This window comes from Sphaeramia orbicularis, chromosome 5 (assembly GCF_902148855.1).
Source record: "Sphaeramia orbicularis chromosome 5, fSphaOr1.1, whole genome shotgun sequence".
NCBI lineage: Eukaryota > Metazoa > Chordata > Actinopteri > Kurtiformes > Apogonidae > Sphaeramia > Sphaeramia orbicularis.
This window is the reverse complement of record NC_043961.1, coordinates 36,915,778-36,943,198: the sequence shown is the minus strand read 5'-3', so window position 1 is coordinate 36,943,198 and position 27,421 is coordinate 36,915,778. Positions and strand designations below refer to the sequence as shown.

At 38.6% G+C, this 27,421-nt stretch overlaps 2 protein-coding genes across 5 annotated transcripts in view; one reads left to right on the top strand and one right to left on the bottom strand.

The window, feature by feature from the left end:
- LOC115419661 (mitogen-activated protein kinase kinase kinase 12-like) overlaps positions 1-7,343 on the bottom strand; it is a 27,084-nt gene extending 19,741 nt beyond the window's left edge. The window contains exon 1 of one of the 2 annotated variants that reach the window (XM_030134572.1): positions 7,221-7,343. The gene's annotated coding sequence lies outside the window, so the exon portion shown is untranslated. Of the gene's footprint in view, positions 1-259; positions 375-7,220 lie in introns of those variants that run through there. The other variant, XM_030134571.1, reaches the window with a different exon arrangement.
- Positions 595-27,421, top strand: myg1 (myg1 exonuclease). Of its 3 annotated transcripts, none has more exons than XM_030134573.1 (8): positions 595-768; positions 9,359-9,516; positions 10,333-10,445; positions 16,146-16,305; positions 17,051-17,200; positions 20,522-20,644; positions 21,040-21,221; positions 26,851-27,421. In XM_030134573.1, exons 1-8 carry the CDS (start codon positions 627-629, stop codon positions 27,038-27,040), a joined length of 1,218 nt encoding a protein of 405 aa, XP_029990433.1. In that variant the 5' UTR covers positions 595-626; the 3' UTR covers positions 27,041-27,421. The 3 variants fall into 3 exon arrangements, with proteins under 3 accessions (XP_029990433.1, XP_029990434.1, XP_029990435.1); XM_030134574.1 differs by lacking the exon at positions 595-768 and adding an exon at positions 6,967-7,082; XM_030134575.1 differs by lacking the exon at positions 595-768 and adding an exon at positions 9,141-9,223.

Here is a 27,421-nt window from a genome sequence, read left to right as displayed (position 1 = left end):
GTTGGAGGGGTAAATGGAGGGGGGGGGGGGGGGGGGGGGGGGGGTTGCATTGCTTCTCCTCGTACCTCCTGCGGTTCAGATCCGGCGCATCACTAGAGCATCCCTGAGAGCCGTGAAGTTACAGTCAAAAACAGTCGGTAGTTTTTTGTTTTTTTTCCCCAGCAGAGTAAATAAAGCAGGGTGTGTTTTTTTTTTTTTTTTTTTTGCCTTCACTGTGTCTATCTCACAACAGGAGCGACAGAAAAACCAATATTCTTACCTCACTGTCTTAAGTCCATCGCTGGTGACTGCAAAAGCTTATTCCACTTTTATTCTACTAAAAGCAATCGGTGAGGAATATTCTTATTTTCTGTTATTTTCATGCGTAATCGGTATCCACGCCAGCCTCCCCCCTTCCTTCCTTCCTCCCGTCCTTCCCGGATCTAGTCGCAGCCGTGGATCAGTGGAGGTCTGCGTCTCTGTGCTGCGTGGATTTTCAGCCGTAAACACAACCACAGCCACCCTCCGTGGGTTCGCTTGTTTTCCTGTCACTACACCTCCTCCTTTGCCATTCTCCTCTGAGGATGCGATCTGCGCACACTCAGGAATTTATAGGGCTATCTCACCTATAGTAAACAGGACGGGAGATGAGAGAGAGGAGAGGAGAGGAGGAGGAGGAGGAGGAAGGATGCAGAGGGAGAGAGGGAGGGATGGAGGGATGCTGCTGTCCTATCAGAACACGAATAAACTGTGACGAGTCCAGTCCGGTGAGACACGGGACAACCGCAGGTAAACGGGTGTTATGTTTGAGTGAGGTTACTTTTAGGCAGAGGCAGGAGGGGGTCAGCCGGTGTGTGAGGTGATCAGAATGATGTCATCTCCAAAGCATCCAGCATTTGACAGGACAGCGCCGTGTAAATCCCTTCAAACCCTATTAACGCCCTCTGTATCAGTGTAATTGCTGCATAATCTGTGAGCATCCCGTCTGTCACAGAATGGGACATGAGGGAAGGACGGCAGGTCGTTTTTTTTCTTTTTTTTTTTTTTTATAATAATAATAATCATCTGCAATCTCTACTGACCCATTTCTGTGAGAAATATGAAGAGTGGGACAGCACAGGACCTAAATGTGACTTTCCCCAGGCGTGATTTGTTTCCCTCAGCGACTTTAATTAACCTGAATGAAGTAAAATATCAAACCAGTTTAAGAAAGCTGTCATATTCAACACAAATCTCAACTACTTTTATTATTTCTTCACGTTCTAATAACCATCAGAGCCTGTTCCTCAAGGCGTCAGTTTAAATATATCTCATCATAAAGTGTTATCTCTAAATTCTCGCCATTAGAAAAGTCAGACAAACCCTGCATGAGGACTGGATGTCAGTTTAATTCTCAAGCCCACTGGGAGAGAATGACATAAGTGTAAACACAGAGGATCCTTCCAAGAGTCAAACTATTTGGCTGATGTGTGTTTGTCAGACAGCTGAGGACCCCATGTCTGAGCATTATATTAACAGTGAGTGTAAATGATTGTAGCTTGTACATGACCCTTTTTGAGTGCCAAATCCAAATCCTGCCTTTATCTCCCAGATTAAGCTCATGTTGGATTTAAACCCTTACGATGACCTCATCGTGTTTGTAGACAACGGGGAAACCCTAACTAGTGCACAAACCACGTGAGACAAAACTGCACATAAGCCTACCAAGCTTCTTCCAATTTTTTCTTTTATTAAATCTGGTTGAATAAAAATGAATAATACCTGACTAAATGAAAAACAGTAATAAAAGAATTATTTCCTCTGGGCAATTTCCACTTTCGTGAACCTGCAGCAGGCTGAAGTTTAGACTCACCAAAGGAGACTACGCAACATTTAAATGTTTGTGTTGAGCAACACATTTAACAATTGTTACACCGTCAGAGATTAACCTTGTCTATCATTTTCTACATTTATAACTGCATTTGTAACCTTCTTTTTCATTCCAATACTTTCCATTTTCCTCTCCAAGTTTAATATGAAAAGAACTCCAGCCATTGTGGTTTATAAATGTTTAATGTAGGTTTTTATATTACATGAAACAGAAAAACTTGGCAAAGATTATCTGCTTTAATCATTCTTGCTATCGCATGCCGTCTCTTCCACTCCTCGCTTCTTCTCTGTCTTAAGGCAGTCTAAATGGGGAACAGCCTCTGTTCTATTTCTATCTTTTTCTTAAAACTTTCTTCATGATTTATTTATTAGTGCATATAGTAAAGCTCCTCGTCATGGATGTTCATGCCTCTAAGGATCAGTACTGCAGCTTCTTCTGCTTTTCACATAGGAGAAATCGAAAAGAAGGGTATAAAAAATAAGGCAAAATCTAAAGTGACAGCTTTGTTAACAGTGTGTCCAGAGAGACTGCTGTTTTTATAGATCATGCACCATGGAAACACAGTTTTTCAGACTTTCAGAAGTTAAATCCTTGTTGACAGAATCACACCTACCAAGTGTTAATGTGAATACTAAAGGGATGGATGTATCACAGACACTCTGCAGTATCCAGTTCAATGGCTGATGTAAAATGCTGCATTGTTTGGCAACATGCCTTATAATCTGTAGGAGGGATTTAACAGAGGCCTGCAGCAAAGGATGCTGAGAAGAATGCTGTGCATTAACATAACTGTGCATATGTGTAAACATGCCAGTGAATATGAACATGTTGTGAAAGGCCCGGTGCCAGTGGTCACAGATTGTCTTAGTCAAAGGGGGAAGGGGAAGGTGTCTGTGTGTGGTTGGACGCATGCATGGGGGGTGTATTGGTGGTGGTGGTGGTGGGTGGGGGGCAGCTTCTGGCACTTTGGAAAGCCTATTTATGGATCCTCATCAAGAGCCCCTCATGTTACTCATTGTCACTTTCACTCATGCACTGCTGAATAGGTGACCAATCATCAAATCCACTCAACTCTGTTTCTAAAAGGACTGTGAACAAAAGAAGCAAATCTAATTGGCACTTTGCTTCACCATCATACTGACTAAAACCTAGAGGCTGAATAGCACAGAAATTCTTTCAGATTTCCAGTTAAAGTACAAAGATAAGTGTGTGTTTGTGTATCTATGTTCGTTGTCTGTGTTTGTCTATATATCCATGTCCATTGGAAAGAGGAAGTATTGTCATCAGCCATCCTGCTACTACTGCATGCTTCATCCATATTGACCCCTGATGGACTCATTAAGCCAGGCGCCAACCAGTATTTATGGATGGATGGTGGGGGAAGGAGGATTCTCCATTTCAATATACAAGATGATCTCACCTCCTGTCTGCAGCTCAGGAAGAGGAATTTTCATTCATAAAGTTCATTCATTCAAATTTGTGCATCTCCAATCACATGCACACACACACACACACACACACACACACACACACACCCTCACACACACACACACACACACACACACACACACACACACAAACAACATGTCTCCCACTGGGATGTGGGGGAAACAACTGAGCCAGCGAGGCAATATTCAGGTGAGATCACTACCGGACCTGAGGTTCCTTTCTCTATTTCTGAAATCTGTAAATAATGATTGGTTGTTGCCTCTCACCAGTTGACCTTGAGAAATGAGATGTCATCATAGACAACTGACATCAAAGTTTGAGGATGACAGTATACAAACTGCAAGACACACACACACACACACACACACACACACATATATATATGTGTGTGTGTGTGTGTTTAAAACTTGTCAAGATTTACTTCAACTTTCTTTCCGACAGTTACACATAGAATCCCAGACAGATGAAGAAACACAGTGACTCATTCTGGCACATTCAAAAAATATGCTAATATAACATTCAGATCAAGCCCTGCTTTGATCTTCCAGGGAGATTAGAGATGCTTCTGATTTCCCTTTGAGAGGCAAGAAGCCGGCCAGGCAGCCTGCGGAGAGCCTCTGGCAGCAGGCCGGTCAGGAGAGGGTTAATAACAATAAAGGGAGGTTGGAGAAGCCTTCCTGAAAGTCACATGGTCTGTGCCGGGAAGGGGGGCAGAGAAGTGGAGCGAAGGAGGGGTGGTAGGGATGTGAGGGGGTGGAGCCTGTAGCAGGTTGCCGTAGAAACAGAATCCTCAGTTGGCCGGTGTGAAGTCAGAGGCGTAATATTAGGCGGTGACTGCAGTTAGATGCTGCTGGTAGTGTGAGGTGGGTGGATGGGTGGGGAGGGAGAGAGGGGGAGAGGAGAGGGGGTGACTCACACTGGAGGATGCACTATGCATTCTAATGGATGCACACGTGTGTGTGCGCACACACACACATGCATACAGTACGCCATGCTCACATATACACACTACATCATCTTGAATGTTCAATTCACTGTGCCGTCTTGTTTTAGAGGCTGTTGTTTCTAATTATTAGTGTATATCTACTATTAAACAGCATGGCTCAGCATTATCCTTCACCACTCTACCTCACAGGGTATAATTAATTCATTATGTCAATGAAAAGTCCATTAGTGTACATTTTGGTGGCTTCACTTGCTGATAAAGGGCATTTATTAGAGGGAACCAGAAGCTTAGACAACCCAGTAAACTACAACCATGTAATTGGTGACGGTATAATTGCCTAGCGCACATACCAATTAAAGCGATAATATGTGTAAACCACGATCAAGATTATCATTGGATTAACTACACTTCCCAAATGCCCTTGAGTGTAGCAGCTCACCAGCTGTTACAGGGGAAGTGTTCGTAATTATGCTGATGATTTTTAGGCTGTTGTTTTGAAGGTCTTTCCTTTGGCTGTAGGGAAGACAGTTTGGATCTCATTAGGTCTGGTTTAGGGAAACAGTTCATGTTAATGAACTTTCTCTGAGGGCGCAGGACAACAAAGCAGAAGTAGCAGTAAACAGATATTATCCAAAAATATCAGACCCATAATGCACCACTGATAAAATAAACATACTCTCATTGCCAGCCAACACACTAAACACTGACTATGAGACCACCAAAATCTGTATATTAATGTAAATGTGCATCATTAATCACTATATTCACAGATTTCAAGATTCTTTTAATATTTGGGTGTTGAATGTAGCCTATATACACAAATATGAAGAGGATTGAAATAACCTGTGTTCCACATGTTTCATGATAATATAAAGGTTATTTGTCAAATATAGGTTTACATCAACGAATGCATTGTTTTTTGTTGTTTTTTTTTTATTTTGGAGAAAACTTGTCAACTGATTTAACGGTTATGGCAATAAAGGAATTCCTCTTGTTAGTAAAATAATAATATTACCATTATCCAGAGAAGAGATTTGAATACATCATTAATGAACAAACAATGAGATGTTTTAGATCTCACTCGAATACATCACATTGATCCTAGCTCTTCATTTAACTGTACCCGTATAATAAAATCCTGTTTTTGTTTTTAATTTACTACTTGACAGCCACAGGCAAGAAACCCCACCTTCTGCTCTTTGCTGTTGCCACTGCAGTAGAACACTGGAGAATGTGACGTAGACTCACCCTATAGCTAAGAATCGACTATTTGATTGAATGCTGCTCTGCTCTTCCTTTTAAGGCATACTAGGGCAGGCTCATTTCCCAGCATTGCCACATGAAAAACTGGAAGCGGCAGGGGAAATCACAGGCATTTTGACGTTTTCTCTGCACCACCCATAACACTATCTCATGGTTTGTGGAAAGCCAATGGGAGCAATGCTCGATGAGTGATACAGCGTGGCTGGTCAGCAGTGTAGGAGGCTGGCAAATTATCTTGGAGCTTGTTTATTTCAGTTGGCCTGTGACCATGACTCATTTGGTTTTTGGGAAAAAAATAATAATACTGTACCCCTAATGCTCCTTTTGTCCCTGCTAGCATGAGTCAATCTAAATGAACTTCAAAACTATTTACAATGAAGCCATGCTAACAACTGCTAATAAACACTATAGAAACAGATAGAGTGGATTTATATTTGTGAAGAAAATATATTTCACAAGGAAAATAAGAAACTATTACATAAACGATGTCAAAATGATTATTCCATGAGTGTCACTTTGATCTGTTTTCTTTAGATGGTGTATGTATCCACAGCAAAGTCCTGTTAACACATAAGTTGCCAAAAAAATCTGATTTATTTATTATGAATTTATTCAGAATGCTAATAGGTAGTGGCATTGCTTCCCAAATTTGTATTCTGGTTGAACAGTCACCAATTATACGGAGTTATGCTAATTACCCACTTGGCTGGATGGCATATTAGATGTAAAGCATCATTAATTCAGCTGAAGTACAAAGACAAGTATCAAACAGAACGGTTGTGGGGGTATATTTATAATGCCAAGGGAAAACAGCTTGTTTCCCCCAATACAAGCAGACAACATAAAGGAAACATCCATGAGTCATGAGGCATGTTTAGACCCAGAGGTGTTCCGAGCAGTGCGCTATCCATGGTGCTGATCAAGAACTGTTTGGATGAGTGGGAAAAAAGTATCAGACTCTGAGCATGCATGCTAACATGAAACTGACTGAATTAAATAAATGGGCTCCTGGTTTTTAAATCTATAAGAAAAGATCAAATAAATCTTTTAAAAAAATCTAAAATGACCAAAAATGTTATTTTACACTCTTAACACATCTGACCAAACTCCCAACCTTCCATGCTTTATTTCCCCCTCATATTCATTTGGTAACTTATTTTAGGCAAATTAAAAAAAAAAAAAAACACACAAAAAACAAAACAAAGTTACTATAAGCGGTAGAAGGACGCTTGGGGGTCAATCTTAAAGGGTCTTTTTCGGCGCAAATCACCATACCCTCTCAGGAAAATGGAGTCTCTAATCAATGTTTATCGATTTCATTAAGTTGAGATAAGGTTATGTCTGCATCAAAGATAAAGGAGGGCTAATAAGGCTAGCAGCCCCGCTAAAATGATTGACCTGTGACGCCACCTTGTGGTAGCAAATTTGATCTGCATCCGACCAAAACACCTACAGTCTACTCCCAGACTGACTGATTCAAATGCTGTATGCTTGGAGAGGCTTTGTCCCAAAATGAGAAGGAAGGTCCTGACAGAATCCTAACAGCACACAAACTCATACCTGTTTGGTGCTCATGTGGTTAGAGTGGACATCAGTCAGTGTTCAATATTCAGTGTCAGACTTCTGCATCTACACTAAACAGGATTCCCAGTAATCGGGTGAATGAATCATTTCCTAAAGAATGTACTTTCAAAGAGAAAATCCAAAGCCTACCCTTTGCCGTCAGATGTTTTAGATTGGTGTGACACACTATTTGGTCTCCACGGGGGTGTCGATTTGTAAATAAGTGAGGGTGGTTGTCTTCTCACGCCAGAAAACCCTGTAGTCCAGCGGTAATTAGCCTCTCAATATACCTGCAGCAGTACCGCGAGAACGAGAGTTGGCTGCGAGACTTCATCCTCCCCTGGTTGATAGAAGGCTGTACTATTAATATTAGGGGAAAAAAACTGCAATGAAAATAAGACAGAACATTGCTCCTTATTTATTATTTTAATTTAAACAGTCTTCTCTGCTGCATCTCTGCTCCTATACGTGAATTTAAAATGCCTAATTATTCACACTGTTTTGTATTTGAATGTAAATTTTGCCCTTCATTTATATATCCCCACTTCTACACTTCTTTATTTTTTAATCTTATTTTTCATTTGTATTACTGTATGATCATCCTTATTAAGAGTTTGTATTTTTCATTGGTTCAATTAAAAAAGAAGGCTCTACTATTTATGAGAAAACAGAAAAATATAAAAATATCAATATTTAAAAATGTAATTCCTGTAATTAGCTCTTAGTTTATCTCTGAAGGACAGTAAGCCGGTCAATAGCCCTGGTTTACTGGCATATGACAAGATACCCTATCAAATCTGCCAAAAAGAAGATCTGCTATATCTTACTGCAACTTTAAATTAATGTAAACTGCTTAATCTTATTCTAATACACAAAACTGTTTTCTTACTCTCCAACTCTAGACAAACTTTTGCAGATGTAACATTGTCAAAGACCCTTTTTTTTTTTTGCCCTTGTCATTTAACCTCTTTAACGATTGACAACCTCTTCCTTTTATTTGTACGTTGTGACTATACATTGTGCATTAAGTTTCTGTCAGTTATATCTGGTACAGAGAAACAAAAACATTTTAGCTGTTGCCAGTAAATTAATATAACCCCTTAGGGTAATAATATAAGTCACACTCATACCACTAAGTATTATTGCACTTAAAACCAAGCTCCAAGGTATATTATAGGCTACATTAATATTATAGTCTACTTTCGTTACATGATTTTTTTTTTTAACTTAAAGGTAACCTAATTATTGATATCTAATACTAATATTACTAATCAAATACTAATATCACAAATATTTCGACTCTTTAATTTACTATTTTGGTCATGATGCAACCATGTTTTTAGATAAAAAAACAAATATTTTCAATATACTGTGTGCAAAGTAATTTTTTCCTGTATAATTAGCAGCAACATTGATTTTTATGCATTATGAAATTTCATGCAGTGTCAAATACTCACTCTCAAACTGCTAAGCTCAAAAATGTGGGATTTATAAATTGATTTGAAAGGGTTATAATGTCACATTTTTTCTTTTTAGTATGAGTGTAACTTTTGTTTGTAGACAGTGTATTTTAGACCTACCATAGAACCTGAGCTGGAAACAACATGAAGTAATAAAAATATACAATCTTGCCAAATGTATGTCATAAGCATGAACACAGCCAAAATGGTGTAAATAAATAAATAATGACATAAATAATGACAGCAGTCCCAAAGGGTTACATGTAAAACAACCTTTCACTCCACACACAAAGTTTATATAAACATAATAAACAGCTCAGATACTGCATTTTGACAACACACGGTAGATCTAATTCAACATTACACAAATTATTATTTGTGTACTGTACAATAAATATGAAACAAAAATTAGAAATAATGCCGACAGTACATGCGATATATACATATAGCTTTTTATTTTATTCATTTAATAATAATAATAATAATAATGATAATAATAATAATAATAATAATAATAATAATAATAATAATAATAATAATAATAATAATAATAATAATAATAATAATTTTTATGTTTTCTCACGGTTATCTCATCAGTCATCAACGTATCCGTGTATTATCCGGTTCCTAAACACTGACGCACCACATCCGGTCCGGCTGCCAAATCCGTCCGCCACCGGTGCACCGTCGCATGTAACTAAATCCATGCTCGTTTTTTAATTGTTTGTATGAAACCCGTCAGTTTAGTCAAGACATCTTTTTCATTATCCAGAAACCACGTCGTTTTGCGATTGCTACAAGCTAACGTTAATTTGTGTTTGTTCTCAGTTGACCACACTCGTTCTGCACAAAGATACATGTCGAGTGAACCTAAGAGACTCTGCACCGACAACATGACGGTTAAAAAGATCGGGACCCATAACGGGACCTTTCACTGTGACGAGGTTCTGGCCTGTTTCTTCCTCCGACAGTTACCTGAGTATAAGGTGAGACAGTTCGCCGACATAGTGAGGATGAAGGCGGGATGTTCTCGTCCCGCAGAAAATGTCATTCAGTTTTGTGGATAAGCCTACATTTTCACCAAAATTATCAGTTGGTCTTCTGTTGTTCGGCCCGAATTAACACAATGCACGCTTTAAAGAAGTATTTACTCTAAATGTTTCGGACACACGTGTACTCTACTTTTATTTGTAATTGGTTCCATGTAATATCTTAGCACACTAGATGGGGGTGCTGTTGTACAGATAAAAAAAATCTCCAAAGGGCCACATGGATCTGACAATCACAGATCTTAGGACATTTTAATCAAGGACTGAAACAGAGTCAAACTATTACTTTGGAAGTTTTGACCAAAACATTCACTTGTTTTGACACGGTAAGAGAATAATCTATTTTTAATGAAAAGTTACAACAAAAACCTCTACTCCATCAAAATCAGTTAGTGGCTGTTAGAGACTGCATCATGTTGTAAAATGTTCAATTATAAACGTTATTGGATCTTTTTTTAAACTTATTCTATGGTCTGAATGACTTATCAGTGCCATTAACGAAAGCACTAAGCCCAGAACTGGCTGCATTCCTGCTTCAGGTGGGTCCAATTGGCACCGTACTGGTTTAATTGGACTTAGTGGAAATTATTTTAATTCATTTGGATCATAGATGTAAAAGATTTGGATAACATAAATGAGGCCTATACATGAAGACCAGATGTAATTTCTTCAATGAAAATGCTCTCTCCCACTCTACCAGATGCTTGATGATAAATGATTGCAGATCAGCAAATTTGTCTATTCATTCCACAGGATGCTGAGATCATTCGGACCAGAGATCCAGCCCAGCTGGCAGTGTGTGATATTGTTGTGGATGTAGGAGGAGAGTTTGATCCGACAAGGCATCGTTACGACCATCATCAGAGGTACAGCATGGACAGTAAACTGATGCTCAACACAAAGACCAAGATTATATTTACAGCTGACTAAAGGCAGCTTCTGATTTGTTAGTATAACTAGAGATGGAAACACACTGATAATGTTTTCAGTCCATTCATCAGTTTTAATTGTTGTCATAATGAGTTTATTATACTATGATGAATCAGGATTTTCCCAAACAGTTTTGACTTGTTATAAAGAAATCAATCATTTAGATATTCCATGGAGAGGCAAATAAAAAGTGAGCAAAGTCTGCCACAATTTAACAACCCCCATTCATGTCACACTTTCAAGAGAATCATTTTATCATTCTCAGTAATGATTAGTTGTTTTATTGAGATGCTACATCAGGCTTGGAATTGAATCAGTGGCTATTCTTAAAGTTTTAAATAGTAACATGAAAAAATAGTGTTTAAGGTACAGCTGAAATGATAGGATGATTAATCAGTTTCAAGAATACTGGAGCATTATTAGTAGCTGTTTTGATTTTTTTAAAAAGTAAAAATACCAATTATGTCTTCCCTTGTTGTAATTGCAGTTTGTAAAATAAAAATTTGGGGTTTTTGTCTAGTTAATTGGAATGAAGACAGGTATACCCATAACATGATCTGTTTCAAATATTAAACCAGTTGTAGCTGATCTACCCATGATAAATATGTATGTGGTAAGAGGTCTGACATTTAAGTCATTTCATCACAAGGCTTTTGTACCAACAGTTTTATAAACTCTACACCAGAAATGCAAGTCAATCTCTGTAATGTTTCTCTTTTAGTTGGCCAGAGGCAAATAGGAAAATGTTTTTTTAGGCTGTGTCCGAGAATAACAAAGTAGACTTTCTCTGAAGTATTCCAGGCAACATGCTGTATAATATCTGTTAAATTTTGTGACAACGTTCCCTTCAAATGATTGCCTTCACTCCAAGTGTCATCACGTGGAGTAATCAGCCCATTCCAGGTGTCTTGTCAGCTTAATGTCCTGATGATAATCAGAGATAGCTTTTATGACCATGGTGATAAAGATATGCCAGGGCTCTCTTCCTGGCAGGTGGTTAGTGATAATTAGCGCTCCTTCAATTGAATGCCCCCCTGCTGTTGATACACGAGGCATAGAGGCTGCCACGACACTGTCAGGGGCCGCGGGAGAATGTGGCTGTCACTCAGACTCACGAATGGGGGCAAGGTGGTTGTGATAGCGGTGATAGATTCAAGTGGGCTGAAGCGCTCAAGGAAGTTGGAGGAAGAGCTGAAAGAACTGATTAAAGGCCTAATTTCAACAGCACTTTAAAACAGTTGAGTACAGATGAAACAGACAGCGAAACCAACCAAACAGACATTTAAAAAAAAAAAAAAACGAAAAAAAAAACTAGAGCATAAAATTAATCCACAACAGACAGATCAAGGACAGCTATTAAAGGATCATTGTTTGTTGTAAACTTTCCAGATGCTATAGGTATATTTTAAAATCAAGTCAAGTTGGTGTCTAAAAATAAAAACACTATTCTAAACAACTTTGAATGAGGAAAAAATAGTTGCAGATCTGAACCCTTTTTTTTCTTAAACATAGTAGGGAATGATTTCAAGATAAATGTTAGTTAAAAATACGTCAGTTACAGAGCCTTAGAGATTAGATTTGACAGGGATTAAGTTTGTCATCACACACATTAGAAGGGCCAACCCTGCTTTCATCTAGCAAAGGCTAAAATGTGACCAAACATATTTTTAAAGCACAGACTTGTTTTGGTAGGCATTCAGCAGTGGAAAAAACTTAACTGTTAAGCCTTTTAAGGCAGATTTGTATTGAGATGTAGTAGAGGTTTGTTTCTGGATACATTTGGCATCTTCTTCCAATTCACATGTACTGAAAATATGCAGTGTAAGGTTAGAAAATACGACTAGGGTCTGAGTTGATGGAGGTTGTTGGAATTTGCTTTGGCATAACTCATTTCAACAGAAACTTCCATCATAAAAATACTATATATATCACATCACATTATTATTATTAGCTAACCTTTATTTAACCAGAAAAAAATTAATTGAGATTAATAATCTTTTTTGCACAAATGTCCGGGCCAAGACAGCAGCAGCAGTTGCAAACAATAGAGATTTCATCCATACATTTACAATAAAAATTTACATAAAACGCATAATAAAACTCAATTCTAAAACCATACATAAAACACTAAACTGGAAACTTACATATAAAACACCATCAATAATTTAAAAGCTACCAAACGTATACAACAATGTTCCTTAAAAGCATCTCAAAGCAGAACCCAATTCAATCAGTTAGAAAAACATCTACATCCAGTTATCTTTTTCCCATTGATTTTAAATAACTTTGAATATATGTAACCATTTCCTTTCACATTTGATAACAGGTGTTATTCAGACACCAGCAGATGCATGTTTACAAAAACTGTATAATTTTGTGTAAAATAATTAAACATCTGCTTGAATTGCACAATTAATTGACATTCCAGAGGCTACAATTTATTCCAATAGAAAGTACACATGTAAATATATCAGCCTCTTCTATATGTGTAATCTGCTTTATTAACTACACCTCGAAGAAGAGACTGGTTGGTTTCTGTTTAGGCAATACAGCTTGTGTTGTGTATGGTTACATGTCCATACCTGGTCTATACATGTCTGATATGGATGCCAATGAGCAGGCCAAAAAACTAATTAAGAACCAGACTGTATGTCTGGGGATATTTTGGATTCAGTGACTGTGACCTTGATAACCAGGTAACTAGACCTGGTACCATTTATGTATCTCAAAGCAAAAAGTTTCCTTAAACTAATGTACATAACAAAATGTAAAGGCATTGTGACTTTTCCAAAAAAATATGAAAGGACATCTCCTTCCCCCTCTCAGAGAAGGGCTAAGTAATCAAACTGGGATTTCTTAAGCCAGTTAAGAATTTCTAGTGATGAAAAGAGCTGAACCATTTCTTAATAACCCAGAATATACAAACAAAGATTTCAGATCTGTTTTTAACCAACAGGATTAAAAGGGTCAAGAACTGTTGATTGCTTCAACTCTAAAACTCCAGCACTCGCAGAGGCATCGCTGATGATTAAAACGTCTCACTGAATAAAATCTGAAGAATAAATACCAAACTCGGAGAACTACAGTGATATAGTCTCCGATACACATTCTATAGAAAATACTATCTTTTAAAGCTCTTGGGAGTTAGCTTGTGTAGTGTTTTTTGTATTCTGCTTTGCAAGCTAATCCTGTATTAATCTGATATTAAGCGCCAGTCTTTCCACATGATGTAACTGTCTTTGATTTCACACAAACACTTTGATGATTTCTCCATGGTAAGCATGTCTCTTTCAGTGATTCTCCAATTCAGTTATTTTCCTCTTGCTCATTCATTCTCATCTCCTGATAATCAGCCTAGAAATGCCTCAGCTTTGCCAATTAGCCTTTTAATGGCTGTGATTACCCCCCACTTCCCTTGCATGTCACTCATTCATTTGACGGTCTGTTTTCCGCTGTGCTGCAGCCCAAGCATCCTAATTAAGCTTGAATTAAATGACCAGCAGAGGCTCATTGCTTGAGCATCCCCTTCGCAGCACACGGATGAGGAAAGACTCTCCAGTAGTTTTTATTTATGTGCGCTCACACTTGCATACATGCCTGAGCTGGCTGTCTCTCTTGGGTCAATGCAAACTCATTCTTGAAGCTGACGAATATTGATTTCCTCTTAAGATATGTACAGAAACAGACCATGCAGTGTTCAATTTTAGCAAGGATATGATCTGTTAGGCATTTGCTTTGTACATCAGGGACATAACTTTCACTGCATTGTAAGCATATGGCTGTGGGTTGAATACCTGAGCTCATAGATTGATTTTAAAAATCTAAATTAGATAATCTATTAAGCTGCTGGTAATTTATCGTCAGCTAATTATTTGTTAATGAAGGAACTGACTGAATATAGATGTCGTTATCTTCAGTTCAGGGGAATGGTCAGCACCACTGTCTGAGCACTGTTTCAGCTGAGGATGTGACTAGTTGTTATTAGTTAGATGGGGCTTTTGGTGATTAGTTTTTAATAGATAATACAACATGTAGAGTAACATAGAGTAAAGCAGAATTTCAACTGTTTTGACCAATTAATTGGTTTGAGTAATTTTTTGCAAAAAAAACCCCCCAAACCTTTTGATTCTATATTGTTAAAGTATCTTCTATACCCTGTCCTGTTTCAATAAACTGAGTCTGCTTTGGTTATGGGCCAAACAAAACTTTTTAGAATGCCATCTTGGGTTTTAGGAGTCATTGATTGTTGCTCTCACCATTTTCTGATGTTTTACAAACCAAACAACACAGAGAAATCTTGTGAAAATATAAAACAATTGAGATGAAATACCTGACAGAAGAAGTAATTGAGCAACCTCACTCAAGTTTGTTTTTTTAATAATATGAAAACACCCTGAAATTTACATTTGTGAACTTATAAAAAATGCATTTGTACTTGAGGAATGCCCAACAGTTTCCAGTCAGGTTCATAAGTACCGGGACACTGACACAATTTTTGTAATTTGGCCTCTGAACACAACCAGAATGGATCTGAAAGGAAGCAATCAAGGTATTATTGAAGTGTTGACTTTCAGCTTTAATTCAAAAGGTTTAACAAAAATAGTGCAGCAGCCAAGAATTACAACCATTTTACAAAAAATCCCACCATTTTCAGAGGCTCAGAAGTACATGGGCAAACCAAGATCATGATAAATGTAAGGCTCATTTGTAATACTTGGATGGAAATCCTGCAGTCAATGATTGCCTGGCGTCTGGAGCCCATTGATTGCTATCAGCAGTCACAACATCAATAAACACCAGTGACCCAGTTCCACTGGCAGCCATACATGACCATCTTATAACACTGCCTCCACCATGGTGGATACATGATGTGGTCTGCTTTGGATAATGAGCCGGATGTTTTAAAAGGGGTTTTCTTCATTAAATGTATTCTGCGATCATCCTCTTCAGTTGTCCTGCCTGTTCTTCCAGGGCTTTTGTTATTGCTGAGCTCACCAGCTGATTCTATGTTGTTTGAGAATGTACTAACTTGCTAATTTGGCCACTCCTAAAGATTTCACCGTCCCTTCCTTCTGATTTGTTTAGATTTGTTTAGTTTTTTCAGCTGAATGACTAACTCCTTCACCTCCATTGACACTTCTTTGGACGTAGAAGACATCTTTGGATGTAGAGAATATAAGCAAACAGCTACCAAATGCAAATCCAACATCTGGAATCAACTCCAGACCTTTTATCAGATTCATTTGTCATAGAATGAACAGGGAACAGGACACATCTGGATATGAAGCTGCTTCACAGTCAGCTGTCCAATTACTGCTGAGCCTCTGAAAATGGACTATATCTGAAGTGGTTGTAATTCCTAAATGGTTATTGCAATATATTTTTTTAAACTCCTTGAATTAAAGCTACAACTCCACACTTCCATCACATCTTGATTGCTTCATTTCAGATCCACTGTGGTGGTGGACAGAGGCAAAATTACAAAGTTTGTGTCACTGTCCAAATACTATTGAACTGACTTTATTTATCTTTATCTGCTAAAAATTGAGAGGGATGATTGGTTCTTTTGTCGGTGTTAATAAGTCATTTTGTTGTTCCGTGGCAGTCAGCAAACAGTTTGTCTTCTTTCTTTTCAGGACCTTTACAGAGAGTTTTCACAGCCTTTGTCCAGAAAAGCGCTGGGTGACCAAACTCAGCTCAGCCGGCCTGATTTACCTCCACTTTGGTCGTCGGCTGCTGGCCCAGCTGACACAGCTGAAGGAGGACGACAAACACCTGGAGGTGCTTTATGACAAGGTGACCGATTTATAGAAGCCATTGAGTTACTAACACTAACACTTTATTGAAAACAGTTGTTTTTTTATCACCCATTGCATCACAAAATGTTTCCACTACTGGTGAATTGAAGAAACACTTCAGTATTATAATGAAGTGTGAAGAGCAGAAGTGTCTCTGAAAGGATTAAGAAGATGGCCAACCTGATGATGAACAAAATTTGTTGCCAGAAATCTGGCATTAGGACTAAAAATAAGAGTAAGACAAAGTTTCCTTGGTAGACTCAAAGTTATTTTTAATGAATTTTAGATGGCTAAACCAGACAGAACCCCAAAATCTTAGTTCAACTCATATTATCACTGTTTTTCTGTTGTGTCAGTTATTTAAAGCCAGTGATAATCCTTTTACTCATGGATGAGGCATTATTTATTTTAGGATATTGCATGACTGGTCTTCAGACAGTTCAGAAAAAAACAACCTCTATTTTTTCCCTGAAGATTAGTTTCACTTGTAAGCCACTTGTAAAATGGGGTTTTGCCACTGAGATGGAAAATGTTGAGAATTGGTTGATCACTTCATTTAATGGCCTATCAGTGCTCTGTAGCCTTTAGTAAATGCACCGTGACAAAATGACTCCAACTCTCATTGGTCTTTACTTATTTGGCCCCAGAAAAAGAGGAGGATGTATACATTCAGTTCATCTTTTTCAAAACATAAACTGCTATTTTCTGGTACCATTAAAAACATGTAACCTTTCTTGCCACAGCTGTATGAAAACTTTGTAGAGGAGGTTGACGCCATAGACAACGGAATTTCACAGTGTGATGGGGAGGCCCGTTATGCCGTCTCCACCACGCTGAGCTCACGTGTCGGCCACCTGAACCCACGCTGGAACAGCAAGAGTCAGGACACTGAGGTGAGTATGATGTACCTACACTGCTCTTCTCTGACTCAGAACTGTTGTGATAAATGTGACTGAAGGGATGATAATTTGTTCAGACTTTTACATTTTAATGTGTGCTGGCCTGTTCCTTTTGATCTGTATGAGTTAAAATGAAACAATCTTTTATAAATACTATGAAGGCATTTGGTTTTTACTAGGAATCCCTTGACTTTACACTTGATAGGCCTTCTCAGCGATCCTATATCAAATGAAAGTTAAAAAAAAAAAAAAGAAATTCCACAGGCCATACAGACTGGTTTCAAGTTGTAGCTATCAGTTATTTCCTTAGTGCCTCAGTGTAACCAAACAAGATTAAGATCACAGTGGGAAATTCAGAATCTGTTTACAGCATGGACACAAACATGCACAGGAGTGATAAAAAATTCCTCTGTGCTGCATGAACTATAGTTCTGCTGTTGGTATCACAAGTCTCATGTAGAATGCACTTCCTTGTACAGCATACGTTTAATTGCTTTTTAAAATGCATACATTGCAGATATAAGAGGTAATACTTTTTAACATTAAGTCATTTTCTGAACCACTTAATCCTCCAGAGAGTTACGGGGGTGCTGGAGCCTATCCCAGCTCCCGTCAGGCAAAGGCGGTGTACACCCTGGACATGTCGCCAGTTCATAGCAGGGCTGACATATGCAGACAAACAACCTCTCACATTCACACCTACAGGTGATTTAGATTAACGAATTAACCTATTAAGGTGCATGTGTTTGAATGGTGAGAGGAGGATGGAGTACCAGGAGAGAACCCACGCAGACGTGGGGTGAATATGCAAACTTCACACAGAAAGGCCGCCCCCTGAATTAAAGTTTTATCATTTACAAAATTGCATTTTCATTGTTTTTAGCACTGTTAGCATCAGATTAACAACTATTACTCCTCTACCTTAAGGTCTCTAGTTATTAATTTGAGATAAAATAAAAGTTGAATGACTGATAAATGAACATATAATCTGACATGTATATGCAATAACATTTATTTCAAAATATAAGAAGTAACATATATTAAATTCAATACCAAGCATCTTAAGATGAGACAAAATTGGTATAGATTAATGTTGAATACTAAAATTAGATAATTAGTACATTAATTATTATTAATGTCATGGCCATTCAGTCCCTGTACTGAAGGAGTGTGAGCCTGGTCTGCGTGGAGTTTAAGTATCGTGGGATCTTGTTCATGAGTGAAGGTAGGATGGGGCGGGAGATTGACAGGTGGATCGGGGTGGTGTCTGCAGTGATGCAGGTGGTAAACCGATCCAGTGTGGTGAAGAGGGAGCTAAGCCGAAAGGCAAAGATCTCGATTTACTGGTTGATGTACGTTCCGACCCTCACCTATGGTCATAAGCTCTGGGTACTGACCAAAAGAATGAGGTCGCGAGTACAAGCGGCTGAATTGAGTTTCCTCTGCAGGGTGGCCGGGCTCAGCCTTAGAGACATCCGGGAGGAACTCAGAGTAGAGCCGCTGCTCCTCCACATTGAGAGGAGCCAGTTGAGGTGGTTCGGGTATCTAGTGAGGATGCCTCCTGGGCTTGTCCAACTTGGAAAAGACTTTGGGGCCGACCCAGGACACATTGGTGGGATTATATCTCTCAGGTAGCCTGGGAACTCCTCGGGATTCCCCAGAAAAGCTAGTGGAAGTGGCTGGGAAAGGGGCCGTCTGGGCTCCTCTGCTGAGGCTGCTGCCCTAGAGGTTGACGGATATGGGTTTTTCTAAGCCTGATGCCGATTTCTAAAAATTTGGCCAGCCAATGGCAGATGTCTACAACTGATTTTTGAGGCCAATATTTAAGGCTGATTTTTTTTTTTAAAGCACATTGACCATAAAATACAATTGAAACACTCAGATAATTAAGATTTTTATGTAGCAATACAAATGAAATTATTATTACACATACACATAGTACTCTTTTAACATTTTTTTGAACTTCAAATGCTGCCCACACTGGTGCCTGATGAAATATCATAGAACATTTTTACTAATGATCAAATATTGGCTTAAAAAAAAAAAATTAAAGCCGATGGCTGATATTGAAAAAAATCTATATATCAGCTGGCCGATATATCGGTCTATGTCGGTGCATCCCCCATGACCCAGACCCGAATAAGTGGAAGACAATGAGTACGAGTTATTAATGTTTCAAAGAAAATCATTATTTCTAATTGAGACATAATCACTAGTTTTCCCTCAACAGCGTGACATTTGATAGTATGTCAGCATTTTGCCCCAGTTATAGAGTTTCCAGGTGCATAATTTAATAGTCATTAGATTATCGTGTTTAAAAGACATTGTTAGTGAAACAAAAATGCCTAATAGGTATAAATATGTTTAGGTAAACATGCTACAACTCAGTGCAGTCTAATGGCTTCATGAATGAAGTTTAATGGCTAAGAGGCCATTTTTAAGCATACCCAGAAGTGAGTATTACTGTCTCTCATTAGTGCAGGAGGAGAGTGTCTGCAGGGGAACAACACCTGCTTTCTGCAGGCTCTCATGAGATAGCTTCAACCTAGCTTTGCATACTGTATGTTGACTAAGCCAACAGTTTCTTTCCCTATCATTGGGGTTGTCTCACTGGAGTAGCTGGCCTATTTGTTTAAATCACATTTCAGCTCACGATTAAAATTCTTTCCTCGCTTTCCTCCAATTTCTCTACACTTTTACTCACACTTGCGCCATGTGGCAAAGAGCCCTGAGAGATTGGAAAGTGAGAAAGATTTGTACTGAAAAATGTTTGGCAGACAGCTTGATGATGGACTGACCTGTTGAACTCTCAAAAGTGGCTGTGATAATTGAAAAACCTAATGGATTTTTATCATTTCCATCGATGACTGTTGGAAAGCAGACTCACCACAGCTCCCTCATTCAGATTCACACAGATTAGACTTCAGTCTGGACAACAGTGTGTCTGCAAGCAGAGGTGGTGTTAAAAGCTCTCATTTGTGTCTCTCTTGTTTCTGCTCCTAAAACCTGGGGTTTATGCAGGACATGACAGGAAGTGGGTGAAGCAAGAGTGTAATGATTAATCGTGACATGGTTGTACTATACTTCATCATCTCCGACGATTTAAGTTTCTGCAGTTATATGGTCAGTGATGATGGAAAAGACAATATATGTGGAACTACACTGATTCAGAACCATTAGATTTAAAGGTTTGGAATATTACTTTTCAAACCAAAATGACTGCCGTAGTCAAATGACGAACTATAGTTCTGCATTAATGATCTTCATCTTAATGTTGTACACTTTTGTGACACATTAACATCTACTTGTTTCTAGGAAGGTTTCAAGAAAGCGATGGTGATGGTTGGGGAAGAGTTCCTGGACCGTTTGGATTTTTACAGGTCCTCCTGGTTGCCAGCTCGTGAGGTTGTGGAGGAAGCTGTTAAGGAGAGGAATAAGGTACAAGACTGTTCAAAGCCTGCATGTTTAGTTTTTAGTTTTATTCCTGTACACATTGTGAGGGAAGGACATTATTGACGGTTTAGCTGTAGCTGTTTATTTTCGACATAATGTACAGTGGTGTGGAATAACATCATTATGGAGCTAAAAAGACAAAGCCGTTAGCTGTGTTCCCATATAAACTATATGAATACCATTCTTATCAACTGGCATGAAGTAAGAAAAGTACACTGTTCATGGATTCACAATTGTCTGTTAGTTGTTGTTACTTTGACTTTGTCATTATTTCCCAAACATATCCGATTTCACACTACTGCTTTCCCCACCTCACCTGCCTGTCTTTTTTTGTTGCACATAATAACCCATCGTTTCCTTGTTTTTCTTCTTGTTTCCAGGTAGATACCAGTGGGGAGGTGGTGCTATTCTCTCAGGGTGGATGTCCCTGGAAGGAGCATTTGTTTGCCCTTGAAAAGGAGCTCCAGGTAGAGACACCAATCAAGTTTGTCCTTTACCCTGACCAGAATGGACAGTGGAGGGTCCAATGTGTCCCTGATGGCCTCAACACCTTCCAGAACAGGTTAAAAAACCTATTAATTTAACTTTTTAATGGGGTGTTTAAAATCCATTTCCATGTCATGGTATACAAGTGTAGTTAGCAATTGATTGTCATACAAATCAGTGTGATTTCATTGTCATTCTGTTTATTTTATACCCCTAGTATAGTATAAACCATAGGGTAAACGTTTTTGTTTGCCTCTTTCACAGCTTTAGAATTTTTCTACTTATTATGATTATGCAAAATTGTTGAGGTTAGTGCCCATAATTACAATAGACAGTTATGTAATATTTGTGACAGGCCTGGTGAGGATGAGCCTCCTTCCGTGAGTTGATTTGAAGCACCTGTCTGGTGTGATGCGATTCTAACTGAAGATAATCATTCGAAGAGGATTTTTTTTAAAGTTGTGGAAACACTGTGACAGGCTCAGCTCCAGAGTCTCCCTGAAGTGTTAAGTTCTAGTGACTGAGATGTTCCACAGAGTATGAATTAACTTTCATGCTTATCGGACCGTTTGACAACCACTCACACATGTCATCCAGGAGGAGATCTCCTATTGGGACAGTAATAGCTGTTTGAAGGATGTAGGTAATCCTATGGTTAAAAAAGAGGTTTTTCTCTTGTTGCTCTCAAAGGGGGTTGAAAGGATGTAAACACACCCTGTAACAACAACAGAGCCACCTGAGCCACGTTGCCATAGTGTTTCCCCTCTGTTTCTAATATTGATTGCTTCCTTTGCTCTAAAAACAGGAAGCTTGAGGTTTCTATATATATGGTGTTCTGGCAATTTGACAAATGTGATCATTTATATTCAGTTACCTGTCTTTGACGTGGGATGAATATGAAACTCCCTTGGTGCTTCTGCAGCATCATGCTCTATTGAACACCAGTATCTGTTGAATGTCACTCCGATTAAATTGAAACCCCAACCATAATGTCTTATTAAAGACACTGAACTGATTAGTAGTTTGATGTTGTAATACTTTGCTTTAATAATAGTAAATGGCTGCTAATAATAGATAATAATTACTGATCACAATTAAGAAGACAATCAATTAAGATGTCAGATAAAACAGTCAAAAATGGAAACAAATATTTAGGAAAAATAAAGGGAAACAAATAATTTGTGTCTTAGACATAGAATAAAAACACATGTATGTTTGGCTTCACTGTGGTGTGTAGCTGCAGCTCATTCAGTAGTCATTATTCATTTATAAAGCACTAAATGGATCATAAACTGTAAAAAATACATGTTGGATCTACTTCTGTATTCTGAACTAGACATCTCGTTGTTTTACCTACATTACTATACTAATTTTAACTTAGGTCATAGACATTTTGTTTTGTAACAGAATTTTAAAGCTGTCTTTGTAAATAGCGTAATACGAAGACAGAGTTTAGAGACATCTTCCTTGTCATTTTCTCTTGAGGATAAACATACGTTACACCTTATAATGTATGTTATACCTTATATTGCTGCTCTGAATTGCATTTGAGTCATACCTCTTCTATTTTGTACTGCTGTTTATTTATTTCTTTTTTTTAACAACCAAGCCTGGTCCTTTTTTTTTTTTTTTTGAAAAGTGCCTCATTAAATCCTAGTGTTATTGTGTTGACGTTTTCTAAATAATGACAATGATGAAAAGATGGAAACCTACCGTGTGAGTCTTTTTAGATGATTAACATCTATCAGGTCTTTGTTTGTTACCGCTAGAGATGTATTGTTTACCTGAGGAGCCTCGTGTGCTCCGACCGACAATGTTGCTTCAATGTCCCCTGTGGATTCCTGACGTTTGTGTGTTGTTTGACACCTGCCTCTAAATCCCAGCATAGGAAAATTATGGCCATGGAAATGAGCTCCAAGCTATTCCTGCGCCTTCTGTAGAGATACTTGAATATATCTTGTTTGTTTGTCTTGTTTATATGTTGTGCAGTCAAAGTATGAAGCCAGCATTTTAGATGGTGTTGATCAGTTTTGCTGTCATCTAAGCTGTTTGATATAGTCTTTGTGTTTTACAAGCCGTGGCACAGTGTTTTTACCATGAAGCATCCATGACTGAGCTGGAACTACAGGGTGTCTCAAAAAAACAGAACAGGCTTTCTCAAATAATAAGAAAACTACAAAGCATGAAATTAAGTAACATGCATGATTTAGAAGCTAGTTACCAGGTGTCTCTATAAAAATTCAGACCTGTCACTTCTGTGGGTGGGGGGTTCAAAATGGGAATCTCTCTTCATTTTGCAACTGCACGAGTAGTGCTACACCAATTTCCAGTTTAATTCAAATATTGACTTTTGTATTTTTTACATAGATAGATAGATAGATAGATAGATAGATAGATAGATAGATAATGTTCTGTATGTAAGGAGTGCCTCTCATTTCACTCAGAACAGTGAGTGAGTGATGGACTTAACTTTTTAAGTACATCTTTATTTTTTTTTCCCTGACAAAAGGCAATAGTTTTGGATATTTTTTCTTACCCGGACTTCCGGACCATATAAAGGGCCAACTAACTGTGATCATACTGCTATATAAGTCATACTGACGTGATTTGCTCTTGGTTTGAGATGTCACACTCACAGCAGATGGTTTCTGAGACTCTTGATTCCCATGTTCTTTAACTGTTACCTTTGACAGTATATGCCCTTATTCTTTTACCCTGGGTTTGATATTTCTTATTACTGATACACCGTAGGTTGCCTAGGAGCAGTAGGGGGGCCCCAGAGTACATTATGATTCAATCCTGATCAAACTAGTGGCTACTCTGTTACTTTCTATTTTTACCACTTCACCATTAGTGTTTCTTTCCATCTGTCTTGTTGTCTCTCTGTCTTTTACAGTATTTCTGTCTCTGCCGTCTAATCACCCTCTTCCATATCCTCACCTTTTTTCCAATCCGTCTTGCTCTTTTCCCATTAATCCTATTTCTCCCTCCCCCTGCCCCCCTCCCTTGTCCACTCTCGCCTATCTCGTCGTCTCACCTTTCACACCTTCAGCCCCTCCCTCGCCTCATCCCCCTGTTAGACATTTTCCACTCCGCTGCAGAATCTCGTCAGGCGGTAGCGCTTTCAACTAAAAAGACAGGCACCTGTTTTGGTCATGGAGCACTTCAAAGATTTAATTTAATGCAAACATGGCAGTTGGTTTGGAGCTACAGGGGAACAATGGCTTGTGAGGATATGGATGAAAAACATAGCTCCAGATGGCTTTTTTCTCCTGGTGGCCTGTTTCTTCCCAGTAGGCATGTGCCGACTTTGCGAAAGGGGTGTTGTTATCACCTGTGTCCCCGCAACTGCACCTGGGGGGGGAAGGGGGTCTATTTTTATCAGCATCACATTGCTAAGGAAATGTGAGCAGGGAGAAGGAAGAGAGGAGCTAGAGATGTGCTATATAGGATAAGACTGTAAGTTGACAGCAATATGAGGCGAACCACAAAATATACATGTATTCCTGGTTTGCTGTCAGTTATTTTCTGATAAAAAGCTGTTGTATTTCTGGCTCTAATACGCGGAAAATGAGAATTGTAGAAAAGAGTGGTGGGATAGAAATAATGTGTTGTGATTTTCTTCCAAGAGCAGAAAATTCATGCATCCCCCCTTGGCTGTCAATCCCGAACAGCTGAATCACTGGTACGGATCATATTGAAAATCTAAAATATGTGAAGTGTGTAAAATGTTTTAATTTGTAGACACCTCATGACAGCTTGGAATAATTTGACTGAACACATGCAGTGGATCTTCCGTGATTTAATGAACTCTAGTCCCCAGCATTCCTGTTCCTGAGAGGAATTTCCCGCCAATTAAACACTAATACCTCTATCTGTCTCATTATGGTATAGTAAGGGTCTGGGGGACTGTTCTCCCAAGAGAAAATAATTTGCTAATTGTAAGCGTATTTTTAGACTGGTCATCTTGAGATTCAGTGCTTCCTGTCCTGTCATAACAACAATCATCTCCTCCTACTCCTTCACTCATTATCAGCCCTGTTGACCTTTCTTTGGAGCTTGTTTTCCAGCCATACTGTGGAGCTATCGATTGGTTGATTCATTTAACAGGGATTAAGGGTTGTCATGCGTTCCTCCCCATGTTGTCCTATGACGGTCTAATAGCAGTAAGATTGTGCACAGTCGAGATAATGGCATAGAGAGCAGAGTGAGAGAAAAATGACATGTTCCAGTGCATTGGTGAATGTGAGTTGTCTGAAATTATAGTTTTGCACGACTGCTGAAGGCTTTTTATCTTGCAAGTCACACTGGATCATATACTTTTCGAAGCAGTCATATTTAAAGGAAGGCAGAAATGTTGAACAAGAGAAAACACTTTTATCACTTCAAACTGCACTCGGATTTGTCAAATCACTTTATTACTGACAGTTTCGACTGTACTGTTCCATAATTCATTTAGTTTGACAATGAGGAAGAGGAGCCTGATGTTGTCATGAAGTTGTTTTAGAAATCTGAAGCTTTTAGGTTTTTTTCAGTCGATTCAAAAAGCAATTTAAAACCTATTTGAGATTTGCCGGAAAAAGTTAGAGGTGAGTGATGAATCACAAAAAAACTCTTGAATCGGAATGAAAGGTGGCTAAATATATCAATACTTCAAAAAACTGTGGGCTGAGATAATGGAGATAATGACTCCATCAGGGTAAAAAATGACACACGGACTCATGCAAGAAAGAGTATGGTAATGTGTTCTTGCGTGTCTTCAGGGCTGTAGACAGGTCCACAGTACATGCTGTGTGTGGCAAATGAGCCGCTCTACATTTTTATGAATTTGTCGCCTCCATACTCCACACCCCAAGACACTTGGTTGAGGTCAGCTCATAAAGCCTCACAGAGCCAATCTTATCCTCACATTGTAAGATTGCCTGTTGACTCAGGTGCCACCATATGTTTCCCAGACGATTGTGCTGTGTGATTTTCCACGTTACTGGAGAGGAATAAAGCTGATTTTTTATTGGTCTATTACTGTGGCTGAAGTGTGTGATGTTTGAGCGTTACTGCTATGAAATCTGAAAAAGAACTAAGTAATTCAACTGTGTGCACACAAATAACAGCTGAAATACAGTATTGTCCTTAAAGCCACAATTTCAATGTAATGTCACTTGTATTTTAATTTTTTCTTTTATTATCTATCCAAAAAAGAAAAAAATGCAGTGAAAATACTTACAATTATTAAAATAATTTCAAAGTCGAGTTATCAGATGCTTCACAAATGAGCAAATTAAATAAAAAGAATCTGGCTTTAAAAAAGAAAATTAATTTTATGAAAAAGCAATTTAATAGATCAAACCCAAAAAAATGGCAAGGCACTTCAAGGAAATTAAAAAGATCAGGAAAGTTGCAGTTTTTCCCCCTTGTCTTTCACTGATATTGTTATTGTGTTATTGCTTCCTTTTAATCCTCATTTATAGAGCAATTCTTAAAATGCACTTTTACGAAGATAAAACCCAGTAAAAGATAAAACAAAACAGTTGAAGGAAATTGAAACTAATAAACTAACTAATGTAACATTTGGAAAATTGCTATTTTTTCCAATGCTGCAGAGACATGGAGCACAGTTTGTTTTGGTCAGATGATGGGCCAATAAGCAGCTTGACCGCACAGTGTCCATCTGTACACCAACTTGCCCTTCTGTTTTCCGGTCTCAGGCTGTCCCTGCTGGAGGAGTGGCGCGGCGTTCGTGACGAGGCGCTGTCGGAGCTCAGCGGGATTAAGGGCTGCATCTTCGTCCATGCTGGTGGCTTTATTGGCGGGAACAAGACCCAGGAAGGAGCCTTGGAGATGGCTCGGAGGACACTGCAGGCCGCAGCCCACTCGTCTGCAAATGGAAGTAGCTGAGCAGTCGGAAAGGATGGCCAACGGCGCATTTTGTTCGGTGGGGTCAATCTATAGAAAGGATAGGAAGGATTAAAATGTTAATTTGCTAGCTTGCAGCTTGTACATCCCAGCCAGGGCTAATGTTGTTTTGATCTTCTATGCCAGAGCCACACCAGTATGGAAATGGCAGCCAGATAACCTTGGACAAATTCTCTAAATACCTATTCTGCAAAATACAGGCTCACATTGAATCATAGCTTTAACTCATGTTATTCTTCATCTCCTTTCCGGCATTTATTGGTGTGTATCTGTTGTCATTTACAAAATGAATGTTTGGATTTGGACGCTTGTAAACATTTCAACATTATGTTCGATTCGACAATTAAAACCAATTGTTTCTCA

Excerpts from the sequence above, each read along its gene's own strand:
- myg1 (XM_030134573.1), top strand. The coding sequence starts at position 627 with ATGAGAGAGAGGAGAGGAGAGGAGGAGGAGGAGGAGGAAGGATGCAGA. Across the intron at positions 9,517-10,332 it reads GACAGTTACCTGAGTATAAG|GATGCTGAGATCATTCGGAC; the intron begins GTGAGACAGTTC and ends TTCATTCCACAG. Across the intron at positions 16,306-17,050 it reads TGGAGGTGCTTTATGACAAG|CTGTATGAAAACTTTGTAGA; the intron begins GTGACCGATTTA and ends TTCTTGCCACAG.